Below are 25,558 nucleotides of genomic sequence, written 5' to 3'. Positions count from 1 at the left end.
CAGTGTCGAGGTGCAGAAAAGGAGCTGACACCCGCATCGACCCCAGTGGTAAATGGGACATCTGCTTGAGCCCAGCATGTGAGGGTGTGTTAAGCTTGATGGAGTTCTCAACCAAAGTAACATCAGTATCATCTACAGTGTTCAAAATAGACAACACTGACCGCAGATGCAGCAAAGAGTGTCTGAACCATTGGCAGTAGCTATAAGACCATGTAATTCAAAGCTCAGGGTCAAAGCAACAGCCACCTGATCCGTATCATCAAAAGGCAACTACATAAGAAAGATCTCCTTCTCTTTGCATAGAACGGGGAAGATCGTTTACATGTGCAATGTCAAGCATTCATCAGGTCTCCCTTCTTCTACGTGGATGATAGATAAGTGACTGAGAAAATATGAATGTAGTTTGGATGATGACAGGAGCAAAGCAACCAAAGAGATACAACAAAGAGCATGAAGCTAAGCATGGAAACATGCAAACCCTGCACTGTGTGGTGGGGAAGTAATAAAGATTCCTTGAAAGCTAAGTAGGGAGGGAAGAAAAATGGAAGACAACTCAATCTAAGCTTCCTTACTTTTAACACACAACATATTATAGGATTGCTCAATTTTAGATGTGGCAACCTATTGGCTAACATATCGTATATGCGATGTTATGTGGACATTTAAGATTGATTTAGCAAGCACATTAGATCTCATTTTTCCTGTATTGGCAGTTCTTCAAATGACAGAATAGATGTTATATTATGAAAGGTTGAAAGGCTCACTTGGGCCGACCCATACAAGTCATGGATCGAAGCGGATTAAACCGGTGAAGGGTTCTTTTACTAGGAGGCCGTGATTGAACCGGACCCAATCGGACCGCAACCTGGTTCGAGCGAACCAAACGAAAAGCATATATTGAGTTCCTTCGTCGTCAATTTCAAAAGAAACCCTCGCTTTTTCCCCCTTCTCGTTGGAATCCTCGCCATCTTCCTGAAACCCCAAGCTTCGATCTTGCCGTCAGCCGATCGACTCGGCTCAAGGTATTTCGTTCCTGCATCAGCGGCAAGGATGGGGGCCGAGGGGAAGTGATGGAGCATGCGATTCTTGGGATTTGCCTCAGGTTCGACGAGCTTAACATGTCCAATAATCTCTTCAGCCTCTCTTTCTCTCTGTATTGTTCTATATTGGATCGTCGAGTGTGCGCAGGATTTGATTGGTATAGTACTTCTAGTTATGTAGATATTGTGCCAATCTCTAAATTTTTCGCAAAATAGATTTATCTTGAAATTTTTAGGCCTAGTTTGCAGATTAAAGGTGTGATATGTATACTTTTTGTTGCATTTATCCGTAATTGTTCCCTGCATACCTTAATCGATGACCTTATAAATCTGCGCTATCCGTATGTGCCTGGATGGGTATCAGAATGTTTAGGTGATGCTAAAAATTAAATGATAGTGTTTTCTGGTATGGATTTCATGTCACTTAGCCTAGCATCATATATGCAACCTCTAGAGGGTAGGCGATTCTACAGTATTGTGCATTAAAGTCCAAAGTTGCACATCTGGAGGTAATCAATTTCAGTATCGAAATAGTTCATCCAGCTATGCTTGTCTTGGTTCAGGACCACATCAAGCCATAGTTTCATGTTCTTATAAGTGTATTATAGCTGCACTTTGAATCTCATCAAGACCTACACTTGGATTGTAACCAAGTCCCATAACATGGCAAGTCTTACCCAGTGGCTTTGTGGTCGTGTAGAAGGTAACTAGCCCTACTGGAAGTCAGATGTTGGGTTCCAAAGAGTTCCAATTCTTTTCTGGCATAATGAGTGCATAAAACCTGATGTCAGATAACTTGAGTTTTCATTGTTTTCATTAAAAGAATGTGCATAATCATGCTGAAATGCTTAAATAAACTGCAGATCGAGAAATACAAGTAAAAGTTAGTTAAAATATTAGAGAAGGATATTAAAAAAAGGGCAAATTCCTGGAAAAGCCTCCAAGTTTCAGAATTTCCTACATAACACCCCAAGTTTGAAAAATTACCACAGAATGCCTCTGACTGCAAGAAAAGGTGATTTTGTCCTCGTCATTTTGAAAATTCTTGCCGCACCCTAGCTCCGCCTCTTCCCGCGTCAGCCTTGGCTGTGCCTCTGCCCTATCGATGGCCCCCCTCTGTCTCACGCGGCCACCCTGCTCTCCCCCCAACCCTCACTGTTGCCGTTGGCTGTGAGGACAAGCCGCTCCCCCTCTCCTTCCTCGCTTGCGGTCGACAGCAAGGAGGGGGTGCGAGGAGACCTCACTGTCAAGGCAGGGGTGCTAGGAGGCTATGCAACCCCTGCCAGACCCCTGACCCTCACCGTTGTCACTAGTCACTCTGTCGCTGGTCCAGCGCTGCGAGGGCTGCTCCGTCGCTGGTCCAGCGGGGTGCTGCGGGGCCACTGTGTCTCCGCTGTTGGGTAGGTCCAACGGAGGGGGGCAATCGGCGGGGTGGCGATGCAACTAGGGGTTGGGTGGAAGGAGGTGGCCGACGAGAACAGGATAGTTATTTTGAAAAAAAGATGCTTTCTGAAAAATTTTCAAACTTCGGATGCTATTTAGAAAATTATGAAACTTAGAGGCTTTTTTCGGGAATTCGTCCTTAAAAAAAATCATGCTGCTAGCAAACAAGCTATGGAATGCAATAAGTGAGAGGAAAAAAAAAAGAGCTCAAAATTGAAACAAGGGAAAAAGAGGCAGCTAAAAAGCATTTTCCTACCTTTCTGCAATGTAGCTGGTTCAGATGGGTCATTCAAGTGTCATGCTCGCTCCGTATAGTTAAGAATTTGCTTTGGTTCCGGGTATACATAAACTGCAACTTTTCTTGTTGGCCATTTTTTGTGCATAAGGTTTGAACAATTCAAAATGTCTTTGATGATAACATTGGGTGCTAATCTTCCTCCTTCAGATTCTTCTACTTCTTTTTCTTCTTCATGTTCTTTTTCTTCTATTAAGTTTTGTAGAAGCATTTGCCATATTATTAATGCCTTGTGCCTTTCACTTAGCACCATTTCAACTCCTATTATTTGGTAGGATTCTAAGAACTATGAACAAAAAAGCTACTACATAATACCTACTGAGAATGCCTGTCATCAGAGTTGCAGGGAAATTTCACTAGATTAAACAACTATCAGCAATTTTGTTCTTCAACTTAGATAAGAAATTGAAAAGTCATATGGAGTAAAGAAAATTCTTCTATTTTGTTGAACAGTCCCTTGAATTGGACAAGATACATGTCTAGGTGAATAGGATGAGCAATTTAACTTTATTTTTCCTTGTAACAGAACGATTAATAATTACCAATTTTATACCTCTCTTGAACCCATTTTCAATAGATCATGTTAGTAGACTCTTAAATTATCTCTTTCATAGTTTTGTATATATAGATTATGTAAAGTGTTAGACTTATAAATACCATTGCTATCTGGAGAAATTGATGTGTGTCTTACATTGATGCAAAGTTGTGAAAGTAACAGAACTTCAAATGCACTTGGAAGCTTTTATGGATTCCAAGCATTCATCACATTAATTTATGTGAGCATTTATGTAAGGCAAAAACATGATGAAAGATGTCCAACAATAGCAAATACATTTTACAAATATTGGTAGATTTAATCTATAGAAGAATTAATAGAAGTCAAAGAAATCTATATATTTTTCATCTCACTTGATTAGTTCTTGCTTCTTGGCCGGCTTCTTCCCTCTCTCCACTAATGTCATCGCTTCTCCAACTCTCTCTAGAGCCTAGAGCGTTCCCCGCTGTCGTTAGGATCTTACTTAACTCAATGTGCAGAAGCTCCTATGCGCTATCGCCTTTTGCTGTCGCCCTCGCCTCTCGTTACTCTCTGGCCTTCACGGACCATTCTTGTCCTCCGCCAGTGCACTCGACTTTTACAATTAGATGCGTTGAGCCCCGCTGTCACGACCTTAGCTGGTTTTGCCTAAGGCGTGCGGCACCCTCGCGCGTCCGTCCGCAAAGGTCAGCCTCCCCGAAGCCCCCCCATTGTCCCTTAGGACCAACAAAAGAGAGAACGGGTTAAAGAGAACGCCTCAATCGGGATCCACAAGTAAACATGTCCGAAAAACACTTCATAAACAATGCAAATTACAAACAGACTTTACAAGCTCTGAATAGTTGCACAACAAAGGGTAAAATGGTCCATTACAGACCGAAAAGCTCTCGCACATGTCCACATGACACAACCTTCATTTACAAGCCTAAAGAGGCCACCAACCCAACTAACATGGGACTATTTAGCCTTCGGCCGCCCCTCTACCTGCTGTACAAGGCATGAACATGCCAAAAGACAACGGACAGACATAAGCATTACATCCAACATCTTGTTTAGAAGTTTGTCCGTTACATTCTCCCCCACTTATCCCTTCGACGTCCTCGTCGAAGCCTTTGTGAACACTGCAACTATTCGCCTTTGCTGAGTCTTCAATCTTCCGCTCCAGCTGCAATGTGCCTCCTGGCTCCCAGCTGCACTCCGCTGCTGTTTTTGAGTAGTCGAATCTTTGATCCGCCATGCTGCTTCAACTCACCAATGACTCTGACTCTGGTGTGGGGTTGGCTGAGTTGTGTTGATCCTTGTTGATTCCTGCGGATCCGCCAAATGAAGGAAAAGACCATCCTTACTGCGCCAGTCTCTTAAAAATTCCATATGCTGCTTGAACTGGGTGGATGCTTGTTGAAGCTTTAACGAGCATCGTCTCGCCAACTTCTGAAGTTTTGGGTCCTTCCTCCACAAAATCTGCTCATTGACTCTTCTTTCAGTTAGTTGTCACATCCAAGTAGGTTCGCATCACTTCCGCTTTCGATTGGCATTTCGTTGGGAAATGAAGCAGACAATCTACTCTCAGTAGCACTGATCACCGTTGGTGAGGATTTGACAACTATTGTCTTCCATTATCTTCGAAGGGTCTTTGAACTTGTGCAGAGCTCCTCTGCTGGATAGATAAGAGAACTGGGGTACTCGGTTTCGCCCATTCTCTTAAGAGTTGAGAAGGCAAAGGTTACTTTGACTTCGCCCGCCTCCTCGAGGTTGTACTTCATGCATCGAGCTGGTTACTGGTCTTCGCCTGTTCTTTGCTCACACTTCTGAAGCACTTGAAGTGTTTGCACTCCTTGCGTTGAGTTAGCTACTGTGATTCACCTTCTCAATGCCATCGAACTTCTGGAATGTGGGAAGTTTTCACCCCAACTTGGAGTAATTCTCTGATAGATGAGGTCGCCTCTGGGATTGTACCGTCTTCTCCATCAACCCTGCCGCCTACTCCACTGAGTAGCAAAGGTACAGCACCGCGTACTGCCTGCTTCGTTCCTTGGTCGTGCACTCTTGCATGATCCGAAGTCCTTCACTTACGGCTATCTTGATGAGAAACTTGTTGACACCAGTCTTACGAAGTTTCTTGGCCTCTGCCCTTCAGCCTTGTCTCGGTACTTGGAGATTGCATCTGCATGCTCCACCTCCTCGGCCCCTTTCACGACCAAGCGCTCTCCCTCCATGAGAGCAAGGGATCAATGACTTGCACGGAAGTCCCGCCTCTGCGGTACCATGGCGCTGCCATGCCCATGGCCCTACTATCCGTCGCCTCGCCTCTGTATCCCTTTTCTTCACAATCAGTAGAGATGTCTCCGTGGCACTCCTCTGAGTCCACCTCCATTCTAACTGATGCTTGATTTTGGGTAGCTATGTCCCTCTGGACTCATCGTCGCTTCTTCGCCCCTTTCGACCCCCTGCTTCAACACATCTGTGTTCTCCAAGCAGTCGGTTTGGTCGACGGAAAGACATACTGCAACTCCCATGCATGACCTCTGCCATCACGTTGTAGAGTTTGCACCGATTCTGTTCTCCTTAGCTTCCTTGGTAGCAACGTTCGCTTACTCGACCTTGTCCTCTGACTTGTCGGGCTCCCTTAAGCGAATATGAGCTCTGGAGCAGTCCAACTCTCCAGCTGCTTCGATCATACCTCTGTATGATCAAGTCCCTCCCATGGAACTCACTGGTACTTGCATTTGAACTTTTCCCTTGGTGGAACACAGCCCCCATATGCTGATGACCAAGGCTTTCATCCGATGCAAAATTCGATGCACGCCCGGAAGACCCGCCTCTGCGGTACCATGACCTTCACTCCTTGAATCCATAGCCCTTCTTGCCGTCGTGTTGTTCACCGAAGTGGAGCTTCCAGTAACTCCCGATCATACCTCCATATGATCTCATCCCTCACGGGACAGATTGTGTGTATCGCATTGCCACGAATTGTTCCACCACGATTCGCTGCACCATGTCGCCTCCTGGTGACATCTCCATTGCATTCTGATCCTTGTGGAATAAACTCGAATTGTGAACCCTCCATGTGTGGCCTCTGCCAATACATCGCAGGGTCCCTTCCACCTTCGATTTTGTTCGCTCCTCTGGCAATCGACCTTCATCCACCCACTCCTGGGTCACACCTAGATGAAGCACCGCTCTAGGACAGTCCGTCGCCTAGTAGCTCCCAAAGTCCACCGACTTCACTGTAGTTTGTGCACCATTGTCTGGATCCTGGGCCTCTGCCTCTACCAGCACAATCTCCGCTGCGCACTGCTTCCTTCATGGCAACTTGAATGGCAACACTGTGGCATATTCTTCAAGAGTACCCGCCTCTGCGTCCTCTTGCCTCGTGCTAAGGCCTTCTGAACCCAACTTCGCCTCCGCAAATTGAGTCGCCTTAGTTCCTCCATCAAATGCTCCTCCGAGATAAGGTGCATGTGCCCAGAAGCTCCCTTCGTCTTTGGCACCATGCAAGATGAGTCCGCTTCGTCAGAAAGAAGGACCCATGGAACAACATGATCCTACTCTTGCCTCTGCATGAGTTCATGTCCTTGACCGCTGTCTAAGGAAAGCACTGTGCCTCTGCTCCATGTTCCAACTTCTATGCTGGCTCCCTTCATGCGGCTTGGGTACTTCGCCAAGTTACACCCAAGTTGTTCCGCTCCTCGTTTTTTGCATTGAGTCGGTGGTGGCCCTCGCGCCCACCATTCCACGGGTCAGCCCTCCCTTGAGTCCGATCTCTACATCGACTCCAAGTGTACCTTCATAAGTTGCTTTAGGTCGCTCCCCCACTTGATCTCGCAATGCATCCACCAATGCATTCTCTCGAGCGAGATCATGCGACAACTCCTCGCCGCTTGCTCAGTCCATCGAGCTTCGTGAAGTTGTTGTTTGTGAGGTACTCCTCCTCAACATATGAAGTCCGTCTCACATGATTCTCCCTCTGGAGTGCCGAGACTTATCCCTCCTAGATAACTGTCCCGTTGGAGCAACATCTCTCTTCGTTTCGGAGACCACCATCCCCTTGGACTACTCCGATCTGCTGAACAAACTATGCATTGTTCTGCCTCTTGCAAACGCACTTGCTAGATTGCGCCTCCACGTCAATACAGCCACCGCCGCACCCCTCAAGGCCTAGCAACATGCTAAACTCGTTGCACACTTCAGCCTCCTCCAGACGTATCCTTTGCATGCCGAAGAGAAAGTTTCAATGCTCCATGGCGCCGAGTCTCGACCGCCTTGGGATGGCCACGAACATTTCATCGTCCGCATACAAGCCCATGCATGAGTACCGAATTCTTCGAGTTAGCAATTCCCCTCACCTCTGTGAGCTTTGCACAACTCTTTCGGTCGCTGAGCAACTCATTCCACTTTGCATGGTCTCATCCTTTGCCAAGCACCTCGCTTGCCTTGAGCACCATCAAGTAAAGTTGTCAACGTTGAGCCGTAGCTCAAACTCAGCCATCCCATCCTTTGTGCGCTCCGCATTCTTCCAAGCTTGCCTGTTCTCGTGGTGCCTCTTGCGCGAAGGGTTGGCCATTCCTCAAAATGCCAATGTTAGATGCCCGCTCCTCTGAGCGACTCTTTTCCCTACATCTCCATGCCCGTTTTCCCTCAAACGTTCGCGCGTGTGCTGACTGCCCTCAACGCAGCCCCGCTAGGTCCCCCACGTTTGCATGTCAAGTGTTTCTATGAGTGCTTGTCCCGCTCTGATACCATAATGTCACGACCTTAGCTGGTTTTGCCTAAGGCGCGGCACCCTCGCGCGTCCGTCCGCAAAGGTCAGCCTCCCCCGAAGCCCCCCCATTGTCCCTTAGGACCAACAAAAGAGAGAACGGGTTAAAGAGAACGCCTCAATCGGGATCCACAAGTAAACATGTCCGAAAAACACTTCATAAACAATGCAAATTACAAACAGACTTTACAAGCTCTGAATAGTTGCACAACAAAGGGTAAAATGGTCCATTACAGACCGAAAAGCTCTCGCACGTGTCCACATGACACAACCTTTATTTACAAGCCGAAAGAGGCCACCAACCCAACTAACATGGGACTATTTAGCCTTCGGCCACCCCTCTACCTGCTGTACAAGGCATGAACATGCCAAAAGACAACGGACAGACATAAGCATTACATCCAATATCTTGTTTAGAAGTTTGTCCGTTACACCGCGGCGGTGTCAAGTTCGATAATGTCACGTTGTCAAGTCTTGGCGAGGTTGAGTAGGGCACCAAGGTTCATTCTATGCTTCCGAGCTCCTTTTTGACACTGATGTCTTTGTCCAGATTCCCATCGGAATGCACCGAGAAAGTGATGGTGTGCAGACTGCGAGGCAGTTGTTTGATGAAATAGTTGAAAGAAATAGACATCCAAAAGATGCACTTATGTTTGTTGGATGATGCCATATGTTGGGTATGTTGTCTATTGCTTTAGCGAAGGATGCAACAATATAAAACTTTGACTGTCTTATAGCTAGGTCTAAGGATCGAATCTCATCCTCGTCACTTATCATTTTCAAAAAATAAAAAAAGAAATAAATGCTTTTTGCATCAAATGATAAAAAAACACATTTTTCACAGAATAATACACCTTGGAAAAAAAGGCTGTAAAAAACTGTAAGCTTTTCCCACCAAGAAGTACATTTACTATATTTATATTGTGATTTGGTATATAATTATGAATAAATGCTATTTGCACTGAGCATCTAAAATATGAGCATGGAATGGATGATTATTTGGTAAACAGCTGCCTTAAATTGCACATGAATGTATTTTAGAATTTCATACCCAGGTTGTTTCTTTTTTCAGGTCAGTTCAATGGCATATGATCTTGCACCCTGCTGCCAATTTAATCAGTTTTGATGTTTGCTAGATTGCTGGAGCAATTTATTTATGGTTGCAGATGAACTCAGAAACTATGGTGAAAGATTACAAAGTATCTACGTGAGTTATTTCATTTTGTTTCTTAGGAGAATTCGATGAGTTTACAGATATTACCTCAACCCAAGAATGGTATCTTTTAACTGAATTCTGAAACGGTACTCCCAAAGTTTGCAAACTTATATCTAGATGATTCTTCCATGGAATTATTTGCTATATGATAAGAAACTGCGAGGTCCACTTTAAGCCAAAGAGGCATTCATAAAAAGAATAATATATTTAGAGAAAATGGCTTATTCATAAAACCATCAAATATCAGATTGTTATTGGTTGATTAGGAGGTACAAATAAGAATCATAATATTGATTCTTGATACAAATTATGTTGCCTCCTACCACACTCAGCAATCAAGTTGAGGTTGGTCGGGCAGATAATGGTAATACAAGAGCAACCTCTTTAGGTTGAGTGAAGCAAGTGAACAATACAAATAGGCTAGAGAAAACTAGTTTGCTTCAAGTCAAGGGCATTTTGGGCCCCCTCTCTTCGTTTTCCAGTTGTTGTAGCAAGGACACTCTCCTTTGTTGCCATAGAAACCTGAGGGTACACAGAGGCACTTAATGCAACACTTCTGGCAGAAGAACATGCATGGCTTGTGGTATTGTGTCTTTGAGCACCTCCTTGAGCATTGGGATGGGCATTCTGATCATGGAAATACAATGCATAAATGTTAGAAAAGAAATTACATTCATAGTTCAGAATAGATTTTTCCATTAGCCTAATTATACAAGAACAGATCACTTCCAAGTATTTTTCTTAGTAGTTCTTAGGTCATTCTGAAATGTTTTGTCTCAGAATCTCTTTTCTGTTGTTTTAAATCTCTATAACTATTGTTGCTCAATTACTCATAATAAGACCACCATTTTTGAGACTTGTTTGGATGAAAATGAAAAATGAGAAACTTACGGTAGGTTTGCAGGGTGCCTCGTCCGTTTGAAGTCTGAAAAAGTGCATATTAGTAAGAAAATCAGAAAAAAAGAAGAATTGCTACTTTAAACCACTCTATTTAGGAAGTATTTACAAAGCAGGAAGATGTAAATAATTGTACCAGTATGTACTCCCCTTCAGAATGCTTAATTTCTTTGGCCAGCACCTGGAATGCAAAGAAATAACATAGAAGCTAAGAGCAAGCATACTTATTTACATTGTAAAATGGACTTGGTAATGTTATGTGTAGATTGGTAGTATTGGTATCACTGGCTTTCAGAGAAGAGATCCTGACCTTGTAACCAGAGTCAGCCATGGAAATGGCTAGGAGGGCAATGGCCAGCAGAACAACAAGCTTAGCCATGGCTATTGTTCTTCCCAAGTCTAAACAGTACAACAGACAAATGAGCTAAGGAGATGTAGTGGAATGTTGGAGAGGCCGCCATATTTATAGCTTAGATGGGGCAGACAAAAGTCCATAAAGAGGGATAAAATATGCCTCCTTGTGTACCCCTTGGGGATGAAGCTTACACTCTTGACCTTGGTACCTAAAGTGTGGCCTTTGTACCATTGAGGCAATCACAAATCAATATGCATTCAGTTAATACATAATAGCTGGTAGATTCTATCTTTGTAAACAGGCAAGCATACTCTATTATGTAACTTTGGAGAAACCTAACTAAAAGTTTAAGTTTACTTCTGACAAATTAGCAGAACAAATGGAATCAACAAAATATTGCAAGATTTGATCACTGGTAGTTCACAGTACAAATTAGAGCAACAAAAATATTAGATTAGGGAGAAATTATAGTTGGACCCTAGCACAAAGTGGCACCTTAAAAATTGTAGGAAGATTGGGTGGTTTTTGGGAGGCCATCAATTAAAGTGAGGAGCATGTGCTGGTCTCAGTCCATCATGTGATGCAAGGACAAACTTGTGGACACCCATGACATTCTTTGCTATCAAATCTAACCAAAAGTTCATTTTATTTCTGTGGCAAATTAGCAGAACAAATGTTAATCTTTAAAACCTTGCAAAATGTTATCATTACTAGTTCATACATAGTACAAATCAGACCTACAAGAATACTAGTTTAGAGGGGAGTTATAGTTGGACCCAAAAACAAAGTGGTGCCTTGTGAATTGTAGGAAGATTGGATGTCCTTTGGGAAGCCATGCAATTAGTGGTGAGGAGCATGTGCTGGTCTGAGTCCATCATGTGATGCAAGGACAAGCATGGGACACCCATGACATTCTTTGCTATCACATTATGATGGGTGGAACCTACAAGTACCTCTTCTGTGAATGAACCCAACCCCACCCATGTTCTTCCCTTTGTAGTTGTCAAGAAAGAGACACATCTCGCAGAAGGTCATGGCCTCACTGACAAATTGGCCACAAGGTGCACAACTGCCTCATCCAAATCTCATCCCTTTGAATTCTTTAGACATTGAACCCTTTAAGTGTGGGCTCGCTTCCACATGCATATCAGTTAAGCTATTGTCTTTATCATAGATTTGATTTTTTTTTTTTAAATGTCAGATTCTACTTGAAGTTAGACCTATATCATCAACAAATTGACATGAAGTCATTTTAGGTCATGACATCCATATACAAAGCTAATCAACATACTGATTGCTTAATAAATTGCAATCTTTTTCTAATTCCTCTGCATAATGGGTTAATTATAGCCAAGGGTTTTGTTTCATTTTAATATTTATGACATTTTAAGTGTATTGTTCATGTAATTTGTTCATTATTTTCTTTCCATAAAACAAATAGAAAATTTAGATATAGTGTTCTTCTAGGTACATGCACCTACAATGCACGTAATATTGGATGGTGGATTTTGATTGTGTCCCGCAATGACAATGTTTTCTCAGCTGCCAAAATAAAATTTACGTAAGTTTATTGCTTACATTGACTCGCTTCAGTGATAATGTTTTGTTAGCCACCTGAATGATCTTTTACCTGAGGGTATTGCCTTGCATCGACTCTCTTCAGACCTGTACTGGTAGGAGTCTTGTGCACTGGACCAATCTTAGTATAGACAAGTTCATTAGTGCTTTGTAGTGGAGGATCGACATCAATGGGACTAAGTAATAGCAGATCTTCTAGGGTTATTGAGATCTTAAACAAGAGAACATATACTCAATTCCCAGGAGATGGACATTTCTCAGAACAATGCAATCATGGTCTTGGAGAAAGTGGCAGGTTAAATTCTAAAATGAAACATATTGGTAGCTTGGGACAGAGGTCAGAGTCACCCATGTGAGAGCATTCACAAAAATCCAACGTTTGTTGCCAACTCCTTTCAATGAAGGCTTTTAATTTTTGGTTCAGTGGGGATCTGCTAACCTCTGTAACCTCCACATGCATCAACAACATGCTCACTTTGCAGGTTTCAGATTCTTGCCTTATCTTAGCCTTTCTATTGTTGCTCTTCTCTCGATGCATCTTTTACAAAGATCTAAAGTAGTAGTTATTTTTACTATTTGAACTAGTAGTATCATATGTTCCTGTATCATAAGATGCTGATGATCTTGTATGTCATTAAACTAATTATCAAATATGAGTAAAATATATTGTGGTATGATTCTTTAATTCTTTAGTGAAATGGGCATGGTAAACTTCATCCTAAATGTTCTCTTAAAAATTGTACCATATGTGTATGTTGTAGGCTTGTAGCTACACTATTCCTGATTATTTTTTGTGTGAAGAGATTGTTTTAGTAAGTGTCTGCTACTAAGAAACTTTTAACAGCAGGATGTAGGAAAAGAAGGTAATGTGTGGCATGCTAGGATCATTTGTTAACCAATTTCTAGTGAGTTAATAAAAGCATAGATGTTATATAGATTACGACACCTACTTCATGTTTTATATTTAGTGAGTAAAAACATAAAGTTTGTGTCAGTCCAGACACCAAGTTTGTTAATGTGTTTGAAGGCTGAAACCCAGAAGAATATATATTAAATGGAAACTGTAAGTAGAAACTTGAATTCTCTGCAGTTTTAGCTACCTCTAATCACTAGACTTCACTGCATAGTAAAACCTGAACATAAAGTCATTCCAAAGAACCAAACATATGAAAACGTTGTCCGAAATTACATGTATCCTTGAATGCAGTAAAAAACTTTCAGTACTTTGAATTGAAGACAAATGACAAAGATGTAAACTTTCAAAACACAATTATAAAAACCTACATAGCAAAGTCTTGTGATTGCTACAAAAATTAACCACCTTTTTATGCATAAGAAACAAAAAAAAATCAGTGTTTTTTGGGTATAGAAGTTAAGATATATGATTCCTGTTATGCATGGATCACTAGGATTACTGTATATGCCGTGGGATCTTAAGGTGTTGTGGTCGTTGTCCTCGCACCAACATGATCTGCACATCATGAGTAGTTAGTTGCTTTGATGTTATACTGGTCAAGGCCTAGATCTAGTTACCACGTGGGTCAAACCTTCAAGAAGTATTTAGAAGTTGCTGAATATAAATGATAACGCATGTTAATCAAAGTCATTGATCACATCTAATGTGAGACTAGTTGAATTAATTTGTAGGCCTCAAGCCAATTGGCTGGACCGAAACTGTTGGGACATGGTTTGTTTGTTAATGACTGCATCTTGTTACGTTGTTCACATAAGACAGGAGGTGGTGAGAGAAGTTGTTGGGAGCGGACAGGGGAGAAGTGAAGCACCACTCTCTATTTGGGCCTCTCCGGTCCTTATGATCTCCATTTGGGCTTAAGAAGAGCCCGAGTCTTTCAATACACCTGGCCAGCCCCATAATTCTGAATCTTACGAGTTCTGGGCCTAAGACCAGCCCAAGTACAGCCCAACCCAAGTTGTTTAAATATAATAATTGCAAAATTGTTCTATCCCTGTGCCAGCAACTCCTTTCCCCGCCTCGTAAACTATGCAAGAACTCTCAAATTGACTTTCTTGGGGATGCCATGAAGTTTAAAGGATGGTTGGGCAGTGTGAAGATAAGACAATTCATGACTTGATGTTGTGCAAAGTAAAATCATGTTTTTAGAATGAGTAAAATCTTGTGATGGATGAGAAAGAACTATTCTTAGTTTGTCTGTTTCCTTTTACTCAACCTTTGGCTATTACTTCTATTTTTTGTAAATAAGAAAATGAAAATAATTGGAATATTTGATTTTCTATGTACTTCCACCCAAAGCTTTAGATATAAATATTTATCTGTTCCTTTGAATATCTTCTCAAAATTATCTTGCGGGATTTAGGTGACATTTGATCCCATTTTTTGATTTGAAATTGGAATTAAAATTTTCTAGTGTCAGTATATGAATGGCAAACTCTCTTACTGTCTTTCGTTTATAAACTTTGGAATTCCAATCAAAATTAAGTATGAGAACAATAACATTATCTAAGATTAATACATTAGTTAACTTCCTATAACATTTTTATTATTATTAAATTATAATTATTTATTTCATAATTTTGTTATTTATTTTATACTTTATATTATATGTTATATGATTTAATAAAATAAAAATATTTCAACCCCTTATTTATTATTTACTATGTTAAGAAGACTAAAATTAATTAGTTATTGTACTTTATCATGAATGTTATCATTAAAGTATTTTGTTTGATTGAATGACCTTAACTAAGATTTATAGTCTGATTTTGGTACATAAACAAAAATATTTTGTCATTTTAAAATTATTTTGTTAATTCTTTAGAAATGAGAATTGAGATTTATGCTGTTGCTTGTCTTAACTAATCATGCATCAAGTACCACATGCATTCTAACTACGATCTGGATGGGTACAACAAAAACAGGCTTCCATGCCACATAAATTGTTACCTAGTTTAAATTGCTAATTTACTTTTGACATGCTAATGCAACTCATGTTCATGTTTTTTTTTTTTTCCCCTCTAAAGAAAAGCTGATCATTTGCCATTACATCATTGTCAAGCAACACAAAATTCCCCCATCATGTTGACTTTTACAAAGGTTAGTGCTTGACAAGAACCTTGAAGGGAAACAAGCTTTATTTTCTGCCGCAAGAGTTCCAAGGAAGAGAAGCAGGCCAGCAAATCACTCCATCGATTGCAGAATGGCTTGGAATTAAAGAAGAGTCGTCTGTGTCCACCATGATCCATATGGTCCAACCCTATGTGATTTCTGAGGCCTAAGTGCTCCGAAGCTGCTTAATGATCAGCTAATGGAATAAAGAGGACAGGGACAGAAAGGTGAGTGCATGACAACTTTCGGCTTGCTTTGATTGGATTAGGGATAGGATCCTTCTCATCTCTTCCGACCATTAGTTTCACTGTCAACTCCTTCCTTATCTGCTGCCCACGTAGAATCTGACTTCAGTGTGTCTTCACTATAGGGACTTTGGATTTACGAAATAGGGGAATCACCCAAGTGAGCATATCATTTGGGCATGGAGATGACTCTTTGGTAGGCCATGGTATCACTGATACAGAAGACCTTTCTTTTTTTTCTTTTACAGGTAGAAGAATCAGGAACCAAACTTCAAGTAATTGGTGGCTCTCCTTGGCTCATCTAGATTACGAGATAAAGAGCATGATTCATGATCTTTCATTGCTCTAAAAAGTATATTTCCATAGATAGCGAGGACGAACATGAGGATTTCCTAAGACATTGCCGGGTGCTCCGGCAGGGGATGGGGTTTTATCAGCTTTGACCAGAGAAGAGGACGGGATAAGGTATAACTTTTAGAATCTTTTATCAGTACCGCTTATCATCGTCCCTCACCCATCTTAAAAACTGCGGTCTTGATAATTACATAACAGTAATTATGTTTTTACTATATTATAAATAAAAGTAGTCTCATGCATTTATTCATATAGCAAATCCTAGTATTCATGTATTGCACTGGTGATGGTATTTTATTTTTTGGTCTATAAAGAGACATCATCCTAATAGTTAAAAGCACTTTGTTTGCTATTTAGAAGTCAAGGACTAGTGGTAATCTTTTAATGGGAGTGTCCTTTTTTTTTTTTTTTTTTTCTAAAGGTGTTTGGTGACAGAGAGATAAAATAATTGTTAGGGAAAATGCGCTTGAAGAAATGCAGAATCTCTATATTTTGTGATTAAAAAAAATCTCTTCGGCTAATAAAGAAAGAAAATGATGATATGGTGGGATGGAGCCGAGTTTAGATCGACCCTCTCACTCTTCTTTTCTACAGGGCCAAGTCTAAATGAAAGTTTGGTGTCTGTCATGGAGTGGGATTATTCTCAAGTAGCACTAAGTCTTTTTTGGACGCATTCAATGATTTACTGTTCTTACTTTTTCTTGATGGGGTAATGATATGACATACGTTCTTTTCCCTGCTTGATTTATTAAACAAGCTTCAAAAATAGGGTATAAGGATATTTCATCCTTATGAATTTAGATCTGCTATTCATTTCTTTATGTTATATATATATATCCAGTTTTGCATAAATAAAACTGTATCCGTTGAAGTCTCTTGTGACCAGAAGATGATAAAATTTTGATTACCCAGGAAGTGGCTGGTAACATAAATCAAGTTAATTTTCTTCAAAGACCATTAATGCTGCTTTAAAGTGGCCTCTAAAATGCCAACCCTTAACCTTAACACAACTTGGTCCTGGCTTCTCCATTTTAATGGGATTACAAATTAGCCACTAGAAATAAAATTTTGTATTAATCTTTTTTTTTGTTGCTTAAGTACCACCTTGCAAAAAAGGAGTTTCTCTTTTTTAATTTCTATCCTCACAATATATATACATATATACATACATATGTATATATATGCAATGTTACCAAAAAAAAAAAAAAAATCAAAGTAAATCACACTTGATTTTCTTCCTTCTGTGGGGAGGATGAACCTAATGCTTTTTTAACTAAAGGAATGACATGACCAGCCACACTTGCTCCAACCTAAAGAGAGAACCTAGAGACCAAATCCTACCAGACAAAAGATCACCACTGCTGACATCAAACAAGTTGAGAACAGAGAGGAAAGAAGCACAAAGGCCAAGTAACTAAGCTGGCCTTTCTTAAATGGCTTAGCTGACACCACTTGGACTTGTCTAATAATAGCAGATTCTTGATTAATGCAGTTCCTGGTCCTCCTCCGTGATGCTTACCCTTGCTGAATGAAAAAGGTTAGCAGCACACACACAAACACACTTCTTTCTTGATTAGAAAGTGAATTATGTAGATAGAGATGGAATGAGCATACAGGTACAATTATGAAGGCTAAGAGGTTTCATGACCCCCACCTACCCAACACTCAGATCTTTGTGAGTATGGTGAACAGGAACTCCAGGTACCAAAGTGCTGAAGATTGAATTTTGAAGCAAGAAACAGAATCATGGAGCTCAAAAAGTTCAGCATCAGCAACATTGGAACAAGCTAAGCAGCAGGAAAAAAGGCAGCGGTGCCTGAGCCTGAATGGGGAAATAGAAGAAACATCCTCATCACGGTAATCTTCTCTCTCTCTCTCTCTCTCTCTCTCTCTCTCTCTTATCTGGAATTCACAATAATATGAGAGATTTAGAGTTGAAAATGTTCTTCTCTCCCTAAATTATTTTCATATCTGACATGACCTCCAAACCCAGAAAAATAAACAGGAAAAACAATTCAGTAATCAACTCAGTTGCCCCAACAAGGATTGTGAGTTCCAAGTTCCACAGAGAACAAGAAATGGTAGCTATGCCATCAGTCTTGAACAGCCCACAGCACATGATCAATTATGACAAGCGTTTATAAAAGCATGCTAGCAATGTGAGTGACACACTATTAGGATTTCCATTTCCATGAGCTCTAGCTTCCTTCATAAACATTTTTAAGATAAAAGAACTAATTTAAATTGATAATAATAGAAAATTGTTGGGAGGAATAAAGAGACACCATGTCTTTAGCAAAGGAATATGTGGGCTATCAACTACTAATACAGGATTTATAGTTTTTATAGAAATGAATATCTAATTGATTGAGCTACTTGACTAAATATTCCACCCCAGTATGCTGCAAGATCCAAATGTTCATTCATGAACCAACCATTAAGACATCTGATCTCATTAATATATTTCTTTTATACATCTACCTGATTACATATTACTTAATTTTCAATTGACAACAATGTAAGAGTCAGACTCAAGACAAAAGGATGAAGTAGAATATACTTTTCCCAATCAACAGAACAAAGAAGGCATTGACATTGCACAGGCCAAAGTTAATTTCAGATAATCTAACTCAAAGATGAGCAACTGCAATAACACAAGTAGATTGTTCAAAGTGCCCAAGATGAAAAGAGATGGAAGTAACAAGGAGGTGCTGCTACATCCTTTTAAAACTTCTTTGAAAAGAGTCAAACAGGGAGCAGCCTTAAAAAGAATAATTCCAAGTTACCAAGTGTGTAAAGTTTGATTAACAAAGAGAACCAACTTTTGAGCTTCTCAAGGTTTCTTTCCCTAACATGTATGTGTGAGCAGGTTTGTGATCACTTGGAATCCTAGAAAGCATTGCCTTAAAGTCATGCGCATCCCATATCTAATCCATCTTCATCAATGGCCCCCAACAAGTGTAGATGAGTACATGTAACCAGAGCTGCATGAAATCCTAATTAAGCCAATTTTAACTGGTTAAGCTCTCATCCTCTTCCTCTCTCTCTCTCTCTCTCTCTCTCTCTCTTCATTATGCTACCATCCATCAACTTCAGATCACTAATGTCTCCTCTTTCTTTACCAACTGGTTAAGCTCTCATCCTCTTCCTCATTATTAGTAGCTTAGCAAAGTTAACAAAGGAGCAGAAGAGATGCTTAAAAAGAGCAATAAATTAACCATGAACTGCAACTACTACTATCACTACTGTAATAATAGCAACAACAGCATGAGTAGCACGGTGACAGCCAGCTCAAGAAGAGGAGAGAGAACCATTCACTACATGCCCATGGCCGCCGTCGCCCTCGTCGCCGCCGTTGGCGTGGCCGCTGCCCTCAGGTTGGCTGACGTCTCCGCCACCAATGCCACCCTCGCTGCGGGCGCTGCGGCTGGCCGGGTCGCCTCTCCTTGCCAGGCCCAGGAAGGTGTGCTTGTTGTTGTGCATCCAGACCTTAAAGACCCCTTTGTCGACGCCGATCTCCCGGCAGCACTCCTCCACCAGCCCCTCGTCCCTCTTCTGCATCCGCCACCCCAGCCGCTCCGACAGCTCCTGCATCCGCCCCTTCTGCTCCGGGCTGAACTTTGTCCGGAACCTCTTTCGCGGCTGCGCGGCCTCCGCCGCGGGGGCGCCCACCGCCGCCACCGGTGCCGCGGCCGCGGTCGGAGCGGCTACCGGCCTCACCGGGATCGTTCCCGGGCTGCCGGGAAGGCCGGCGCTGAGGGCGAGGAGCATGTGGGGGGCGGAGGAAAAGAAGGCCGGAGGCGAAGCGGAGCCCCGGAGGGGGCGAGGACGGTCCCTACGGCCGTCGATCTTCGCCCCGACCTCCTCCTCGTCCTCATCCTCGTCCTCCCCCTCATCCTCATCCTCCACGCCGTCCCTCTCGTCATCCTCCTCGTCCCGGGGATGGCCACGGTGGCGGTGGGAGGGCGGGTCAGCAAGCCGGCGGTGGAAGTTACGGTGGCAGCCGCAGGCGGCGCAGCGGAGGGAGGTGGGGTCGGCGGGGTCGGCGGTAGGCGAGAGCATGAACTCGCCGCAGCCGTCGAGAGCGTGGCCGCCGAGGCTGGCGGCGTGGTTTTTGAGACACTCGCGGTACAGGAACTCCGCCTCCGCGGGGGCCGGCGGGCGGTGGTGGTGCTTCCTCAGCGCCCCGTTGGGGAAGCCGAACCCCTTGCCCTTGCCCTCGGCCTCCGCGACCTTGGTGGCCTGGTCCATGCTATAGAAGACACCGCTAGGGTTTCGTAGGTGCGTGCGTGCGCCCCTTTCTTTTCCTTATTTTATTACAGTCAATATAAAAAAAAATTAGCTTCAAGAGATGGTGGTGAGGGAAGAAAGAGAGGAAGCACAGCACAGTTACAAAGAAAAGAGAAGCTAGAGGAGATGACTATGGAGAGAGAGAGAGAGAGGTGAAGAGATGGAAGAGAATGATGATGGTGATGATGATGATGATAAGAATAAGAGAGAGGGAGGAAAGGATAAAAAGTAAATGAGTGGGGGTGAGTAGCAAGTGGCATGTGGTGCAAGCCACATGGTGTGTGTGTGTGTGTGTGTGTGTGTCTGAGAGAGAGAGAGAGAGAGAGATCTGGCTCAAAACCTGTGGTAGGGTTGGGGTTGGGAAGAGTGAATGGAAATGGTGGAGGAGATCATGATTAATTTGCTGCTGAGAGAGAGAGAGAGAGGAGAGAGAGGGAGGAAATTGTAATAAATATCACCAGGTTCCTCTTTATTGTGGAGCACATGTGGTTGTTGGAGGATTATTTTTGAAGGGGGAAGTCCAAATTCTAATTCTTATTTCTAAATTGGAAACAAAAGATTAAAACATCCACTCTTAAGTCTACTGCACATTTACTTTTCTACCCTTTCCAATTCTCACTTTTATTTTTATTAATTTAAATATTAATATGTATCCTAAACTTAAATTTTAGAGAGTAAGAAACCAAATCATTAACTTTGGAAGGATAAGCATGTAACATTGCCATCAATACATGGGCTGTTGTGGCAGGGAACAGATTAAATGATAGTGGTTTTCCTTCAAGTGATGTTAGAATTGAGATAAGTATCCTGTCATTTGGTGCCTCAAATGGTCCCAATTGGAGCATAAAGAATGATAGGTTTGACATTTGAATCTTTCTTTCTTGAACAACTCTTTATCTCAACTCAATCTATCCAATTATTGCAGCAAGCAAGGATTCTTTGACATCAATTATTCCTCTTCAAGAAGCAGGAGATGAAGCATCCAAAGATAAATTATTCATTAAGTCTGAATCATTTCTCACATCAACTTGCAAGAGTTCCATGGAAGAAGTAATCTTGTCTTCCTTCAGTGATTCTCCCACATAATGTGCCTTCTTTTAGCAACCCCTTTTTATCACAAAACATGATTGCTTTATTAGTGAGGTGTGGTGGAGTACATAGTTATCCCACATAATCTTATCTATAACAAAACCATTTTGTCATCTTATTCTTACAACATTAGGGAATCTTGCATTTGTTCTTCTTTTTGTATGGTCTTGATTTGGAATATTATCCAATCCTGTATTGTGCATCTTTGGGTGAACCAAGTGGTGGTGGAACTCTTTGGCTTCAGGTCTCAAAGACAGTGGTGGTAATAGGTTGACTACATTGACTATATAATAATTATATCTGAATCTGAACTTGATTCAATGCTTATTTGAGAGTCCTATTCTATGATTAAAGGATATTCAAGTACTTAAACATCAATTTATCATCACTATTATCTCATATTAAGAACAATAGTAGATAAAATACCTATAAATTCATTCTATCAGAATTTGAGTTTAATTATGCACCCAAATCTATTGAGCACATATTTATCTATCCCAAAATTTATTCCAAACTTCATCAAAAGGGGTTGAGCCTTGTTTGAATATGTCAGATAGATATGGATGCATGAGACAATCTGATTCACTGTCATTCAGGCCTTGTTATAATACATTTTAGGATCCCATATTATTTATTGTCTTATTTATAGGAGTGTTAAAAGGTTTCAAATTGCCTCTTTGCCCAAGTCAAATTAGCATAGCTATCCAATTTAGGATGAGACTATGATCAAACTAACATACCCTAAGTAGGCCCTCCCCATTCATGCCCATATAGTCCTTGGCTATTTAATACTTGCAATATGCAACCATAGCCTTGCCCTGAGATGTTTTCTATGTAAGACTAGTCCAACATGATGCATTTAGAGACTGCCTTGACTTGAAATGCCTCTTAAATGTTAGTTGTTTATCTTAGCTGGTCTACAACCAAAGAGATGTACCAACTGGCCCAAGACTGCTGTTTTTTCTCCAACTTGTTTCTTTGTCAGAAAAATAATTTTGTACTGCTATGTCGAAGTAGTGTCTAAGGGCTAATTATCTTCATACTTTCTGTTGTTGTTTTGCCTTCTAAATTAGTCATTCACATAAATAGTCTCAGAAGTGTTGGATCCTCATTATCCCTTTTCTCCTTGTTGTCTACATGAGGAATATATATATATATATATATATATATATATATATATATATATATATATATATATATATATATATATATATATATATATATTGAACATCATGGTACTCTCCATTCTAGTGTAACTTCCTTTGAGAACCAGCTCTGGAAGTGATGCTAAAGCTAAGAGGTAGCTATTTATCCAAACCATTCAAGTTGAAATGATCTAATTTATGTAAACCTAACATCCTCTTTCATAAGTACATAATAAGCCAATTAAAGAAATAACTTAAACAGAGAGGGACAAACATATGATTCCAACTCACACTTGGTCTGTAGTTATGATTAAGATTTTGAATTGAATAACTATTAATGCTAAAAGGTTAAGCTTTTGGGGATGTATAGTAATCCTATCAAAATCTTTGTCATTGTACAAATTAATGATGATAGATGAAGATCCACTTTATATTGTAGTCTAACAAGGTTTCATCTACCTACTGAAGTTAAATGCCACAAGAAGGGTGAGTGAAGACTTGGGGACATATTTATCTTAATTATGGAGTCTTGAAACATATTTATATGTTAACATCTCCTGTTGCAGACAAGTAGGCATGCACTGGAACATCTACTACCTTACATGACAAAATCCAAGAGATGGATGCTGCCTTCAAGGAGAGAACTAAGTTGTTACTGACATGTTTGAAGATTTCAGCAGAGTCTTGGTCAGTGTTCTCTTTCTCTTATCTTTTCTGGTCTTACCATATACAATACTTGGATCCTTCTCTACATGTATTTGTTTCCTTATCACATCACCAGTGGTGGAACATGGAAGTAATCATCAGTGTTCCACATTAAGATAACGAAAGCAGAAAAGGTGAGATAAACCCAAGACTGCTTGATCATCACTGGGAGGAAAAGAAAGAAACTCATTTCTTAGATGATGAAAAGAAAGGTCCAAGACTGCTTGTTCTTTTAGATGATGAAAATTGTAGATTAGAGTCTTTAAACTCAGTTCTTATTATGAACCACTGAAAAATAGTTTTTGCAGGGCATTTTGTTGGGATAATATAATTAGAAATGGGAGCTCATAAGAAATTGAAGGCATAAGGTTTTTATACAAAAAATATATACTTCAATTGTAGAATATTTATCAAAACATCAGCTACAGTAAGTAAACCACCAAGTCTTCTCATTAATCAAAATGACAGCCTTGGTAGATGTGATTCCACTTGAAATACAGAAAGTTACAATGTTTGCAAGTGAGAAGTCCAACTTTTAATGCCAATTGATGAGACATTTATTTGACATGAATGAATACATGTTTAATCAACCTACTAATTGTTGACTGCAAAAAAAAAAAAAAATTCCTAGCATGTGCCCTAGTACTATCCTCCTTTCTGATTCATCTTTATCAGCAATTGTCTGTCAAAAATTAACTGACAAAAATGACAGTTTCTGTTCATCATGAAGAAACCCTCACTATCTAGTTCAGTTCCAAGAATCATGTGTATCATATGAGAAGGTCTAATGCCATATTATTGTCATTATATTGACCTAAATTCTCAGAATATGTTTCTTTACCAATTATCATCATAATAGGCTCTACAAATACCACTATGATATAACAGTAATTATTTATCTACTATATATATATATATATATATATATATATATATATATATATATATATATATATATATATAAAATAGATTTCATTCAAATCATTTTACAACAACAAAGTCATATTTAGGTTCGACTACATAGGTTTTTTTTATCGTCATTGAGATGATAATAAACTATATGTTAAGTTAAGTTTAGAGTACGTAAATATTAATTTATAGTTTATCTTGGGAATTTTTTACATCTTCCTCTATTTCTTTTCATATTATTAGCATTAGTTATTTCACCTCTTTTAATTATGTATCTGGAGGTCTCATTAGCATATAATATGTCTATATCATTTTAAATAATTTTTTCTCTTCTTATTTTCTATCAAGTGATACATAATTGTTTATGAATAAATTTTTTTTTTCTAATTTTCTTAATAACTTCACACATCTATCTTAATATTCTTATCTTAATAACATAAACTATATATATATATATATATTCTCTAATATTTAGATTCATAAAATATTATTGATCTCACAATTATCTTATAAAGTTTTCTTTTAATTTTATCAATTAATGTACATGGTCCACCTCAAGACCCTAATAAGATGCACTTGTGGTGTCTACAGAGAGAAGTTAATTCATAGACAAGATGGTTTCAGAGGAGATGTAAGGGTGACAACGCACTCAACTCTGTTATCATCAACCATCTTTTGGACTTTGAACATCACTGCTGTGTTCATGTTCCCTCCATTCCATTCCTATGCTGCAACATTGAGATCAGAGCTGTCTATACTTGGCAGTAATGAATGTAGAGACTCACATGTAAAGTAGGGGGAGTGCATTAAGTTTACTGCTTTGGAAAGAAAACATATTGTGGTTGATACTTGTACAATCCCATGTTACAGTAAGAAAGCTTAAAGGGCTTTCTTCTCCTTTGGCACAAGGTCATGGCATGCATGAGAGCCTTTTGGGTTTCCCATCTTTTACAGCTTGGGTTGGTGCATGCATGTCTTCAAAGTAGCTGACAACTTGCAAGTCCAAGTGTTGGAAATGGGGAGAAAAAGGAGAAAGAAACTTCACATGTGGTGCATTTAAGACCATCATGGCCATTTCCAATGTGTCCTACTGACCTCTCTTCTTTATTATTTCTCCTTTTCATTCACTCACTGATATTTATTCTTAAGGTTGATGATGATGGGATCCAATGCCTCATGCAGAGCTTCCAACACTTTGTTAAACATCCATATTGATGTCAAATAGATGATATCTTTCATATTAGTCAGAAGAAGGATAGTAATTAGGAGAGTAAATTGATCATAGTAGACCTCAAAAAAGCTCAAAATAGTCTAAACTTAACCTAGTGGACAGATGAAGTATATATATATATATATATATATATATATATTTGAGTGCATCATCAGCATCCATTCAAAATAATAATAATAATAATTCAAGTTTGTCATGACTTATAATAACTGCTTACATAATCCTTTTATTTCCACAACTTGAAAAAACATAAAATAAAAAATATATATATAGGCATCAACAGCACACTTGTAGTAATTTAATCCAGCAACAAAACCCAGTTGAATAAAACACACACACATACACACACACACAAACCATGGGGAGCTGCTAATTGGAACTTCCATA

General features: G+C 40.2%; 2 protein-coding genes and 1 long non-coding RNA gene across 8 annotated transcripts; 1 reads left to right on the top strand and 2 right to left on the bottom strand.

The window, feature by feature from the left end:
- The first annotated feature begins 912 nt into the window (after positions 1-912).
- On the top strand, positions 913-24,933 carry LOC108953197 (uncharacterized). 6 transcript variants are annotated; one of them, XR_010487467.1, is made up of 6 exons: positions 913-1,102; positions 9,145-9,279; positions 12,008-15,430; positions 15,697-17,659; positions 22,893-23,013; positions 24,532-24,933. It is a non-coding gene; the product is annotated as an uncharacterized LOC108953197 (long non-coding RNA). The 6 variants fall into 6 exon arrangements; XR_010487468.1 differs by adding an exon at positions 15,574-15,608 and having other exon boundaries at positions 9,145-15,430; XR_010487470.1 differs by having other exon boundaries at positions 9,145-12,600; positions 15,154-15,430; positions 24,532-24,930.
- LOC135614271 (gibberellin-regulated protein 6-like) lies at positions 9,559-10,633 on the bottom strand. The gene is made up of 4 exons (XM_065111437.1): positions 10,496-10,633; positions 10,322-10,366; positions 10,180-10,213; positions 9,559-9,915 (listed from the first exon to the last, which is right to left on the bottom strand). Exons 1-4 carry the CDS (start codon positions 10,562-10,564, stop codon positions 9,734-9,736), a joined length of 330 nt encoding a protein of 109 aa, XP_064967509.1. The 5' UTR covers positions 10,565-10,633; the 3' UTR covers positions 9,559-9,733.
- LOC103986798 (zinc-finger homeodomain protein 9) lies at positions 18,996-20,357 on the bottom strand. Its single transcript, XM_009404895.3, has one exon. The coding sequence runs from the start codon at positions 20,051-20,053 to the stop codon at positions 19,094-19,096; it is 960 nt and encodes a 319-aa protein (XP_009403170.2). The 5' UTR covers positions 20,054-20,357; the 3' UTR covers positions 18,996-19,093.
- Positions 24,934-25,558: the final 625 nt, after the last annotated feature.

The sequence above is a fragment of the Musa acuminata genome, chromosome BXJ2-6 (genome assembly GCF_036884655.1).
Source record: "Musa acuminata AAA Group cultivar baxijiao chromosome BXJ2-6, Cavendish_Baxijiao_AAA, whole genome shotgun sequence".
Classification (NCBI taxonomy): Eukaryota; Viridiplantae; Streptophyta; class Magnoliopsida; order Zingiberales; family Musaceae; genus Musa; species Musa acuminata.
The sequence above is the reverse complement of the archived record's forward strand: the minus strand, read 5'-3'. Positions and strand labels throughout refer to the sequence as shown.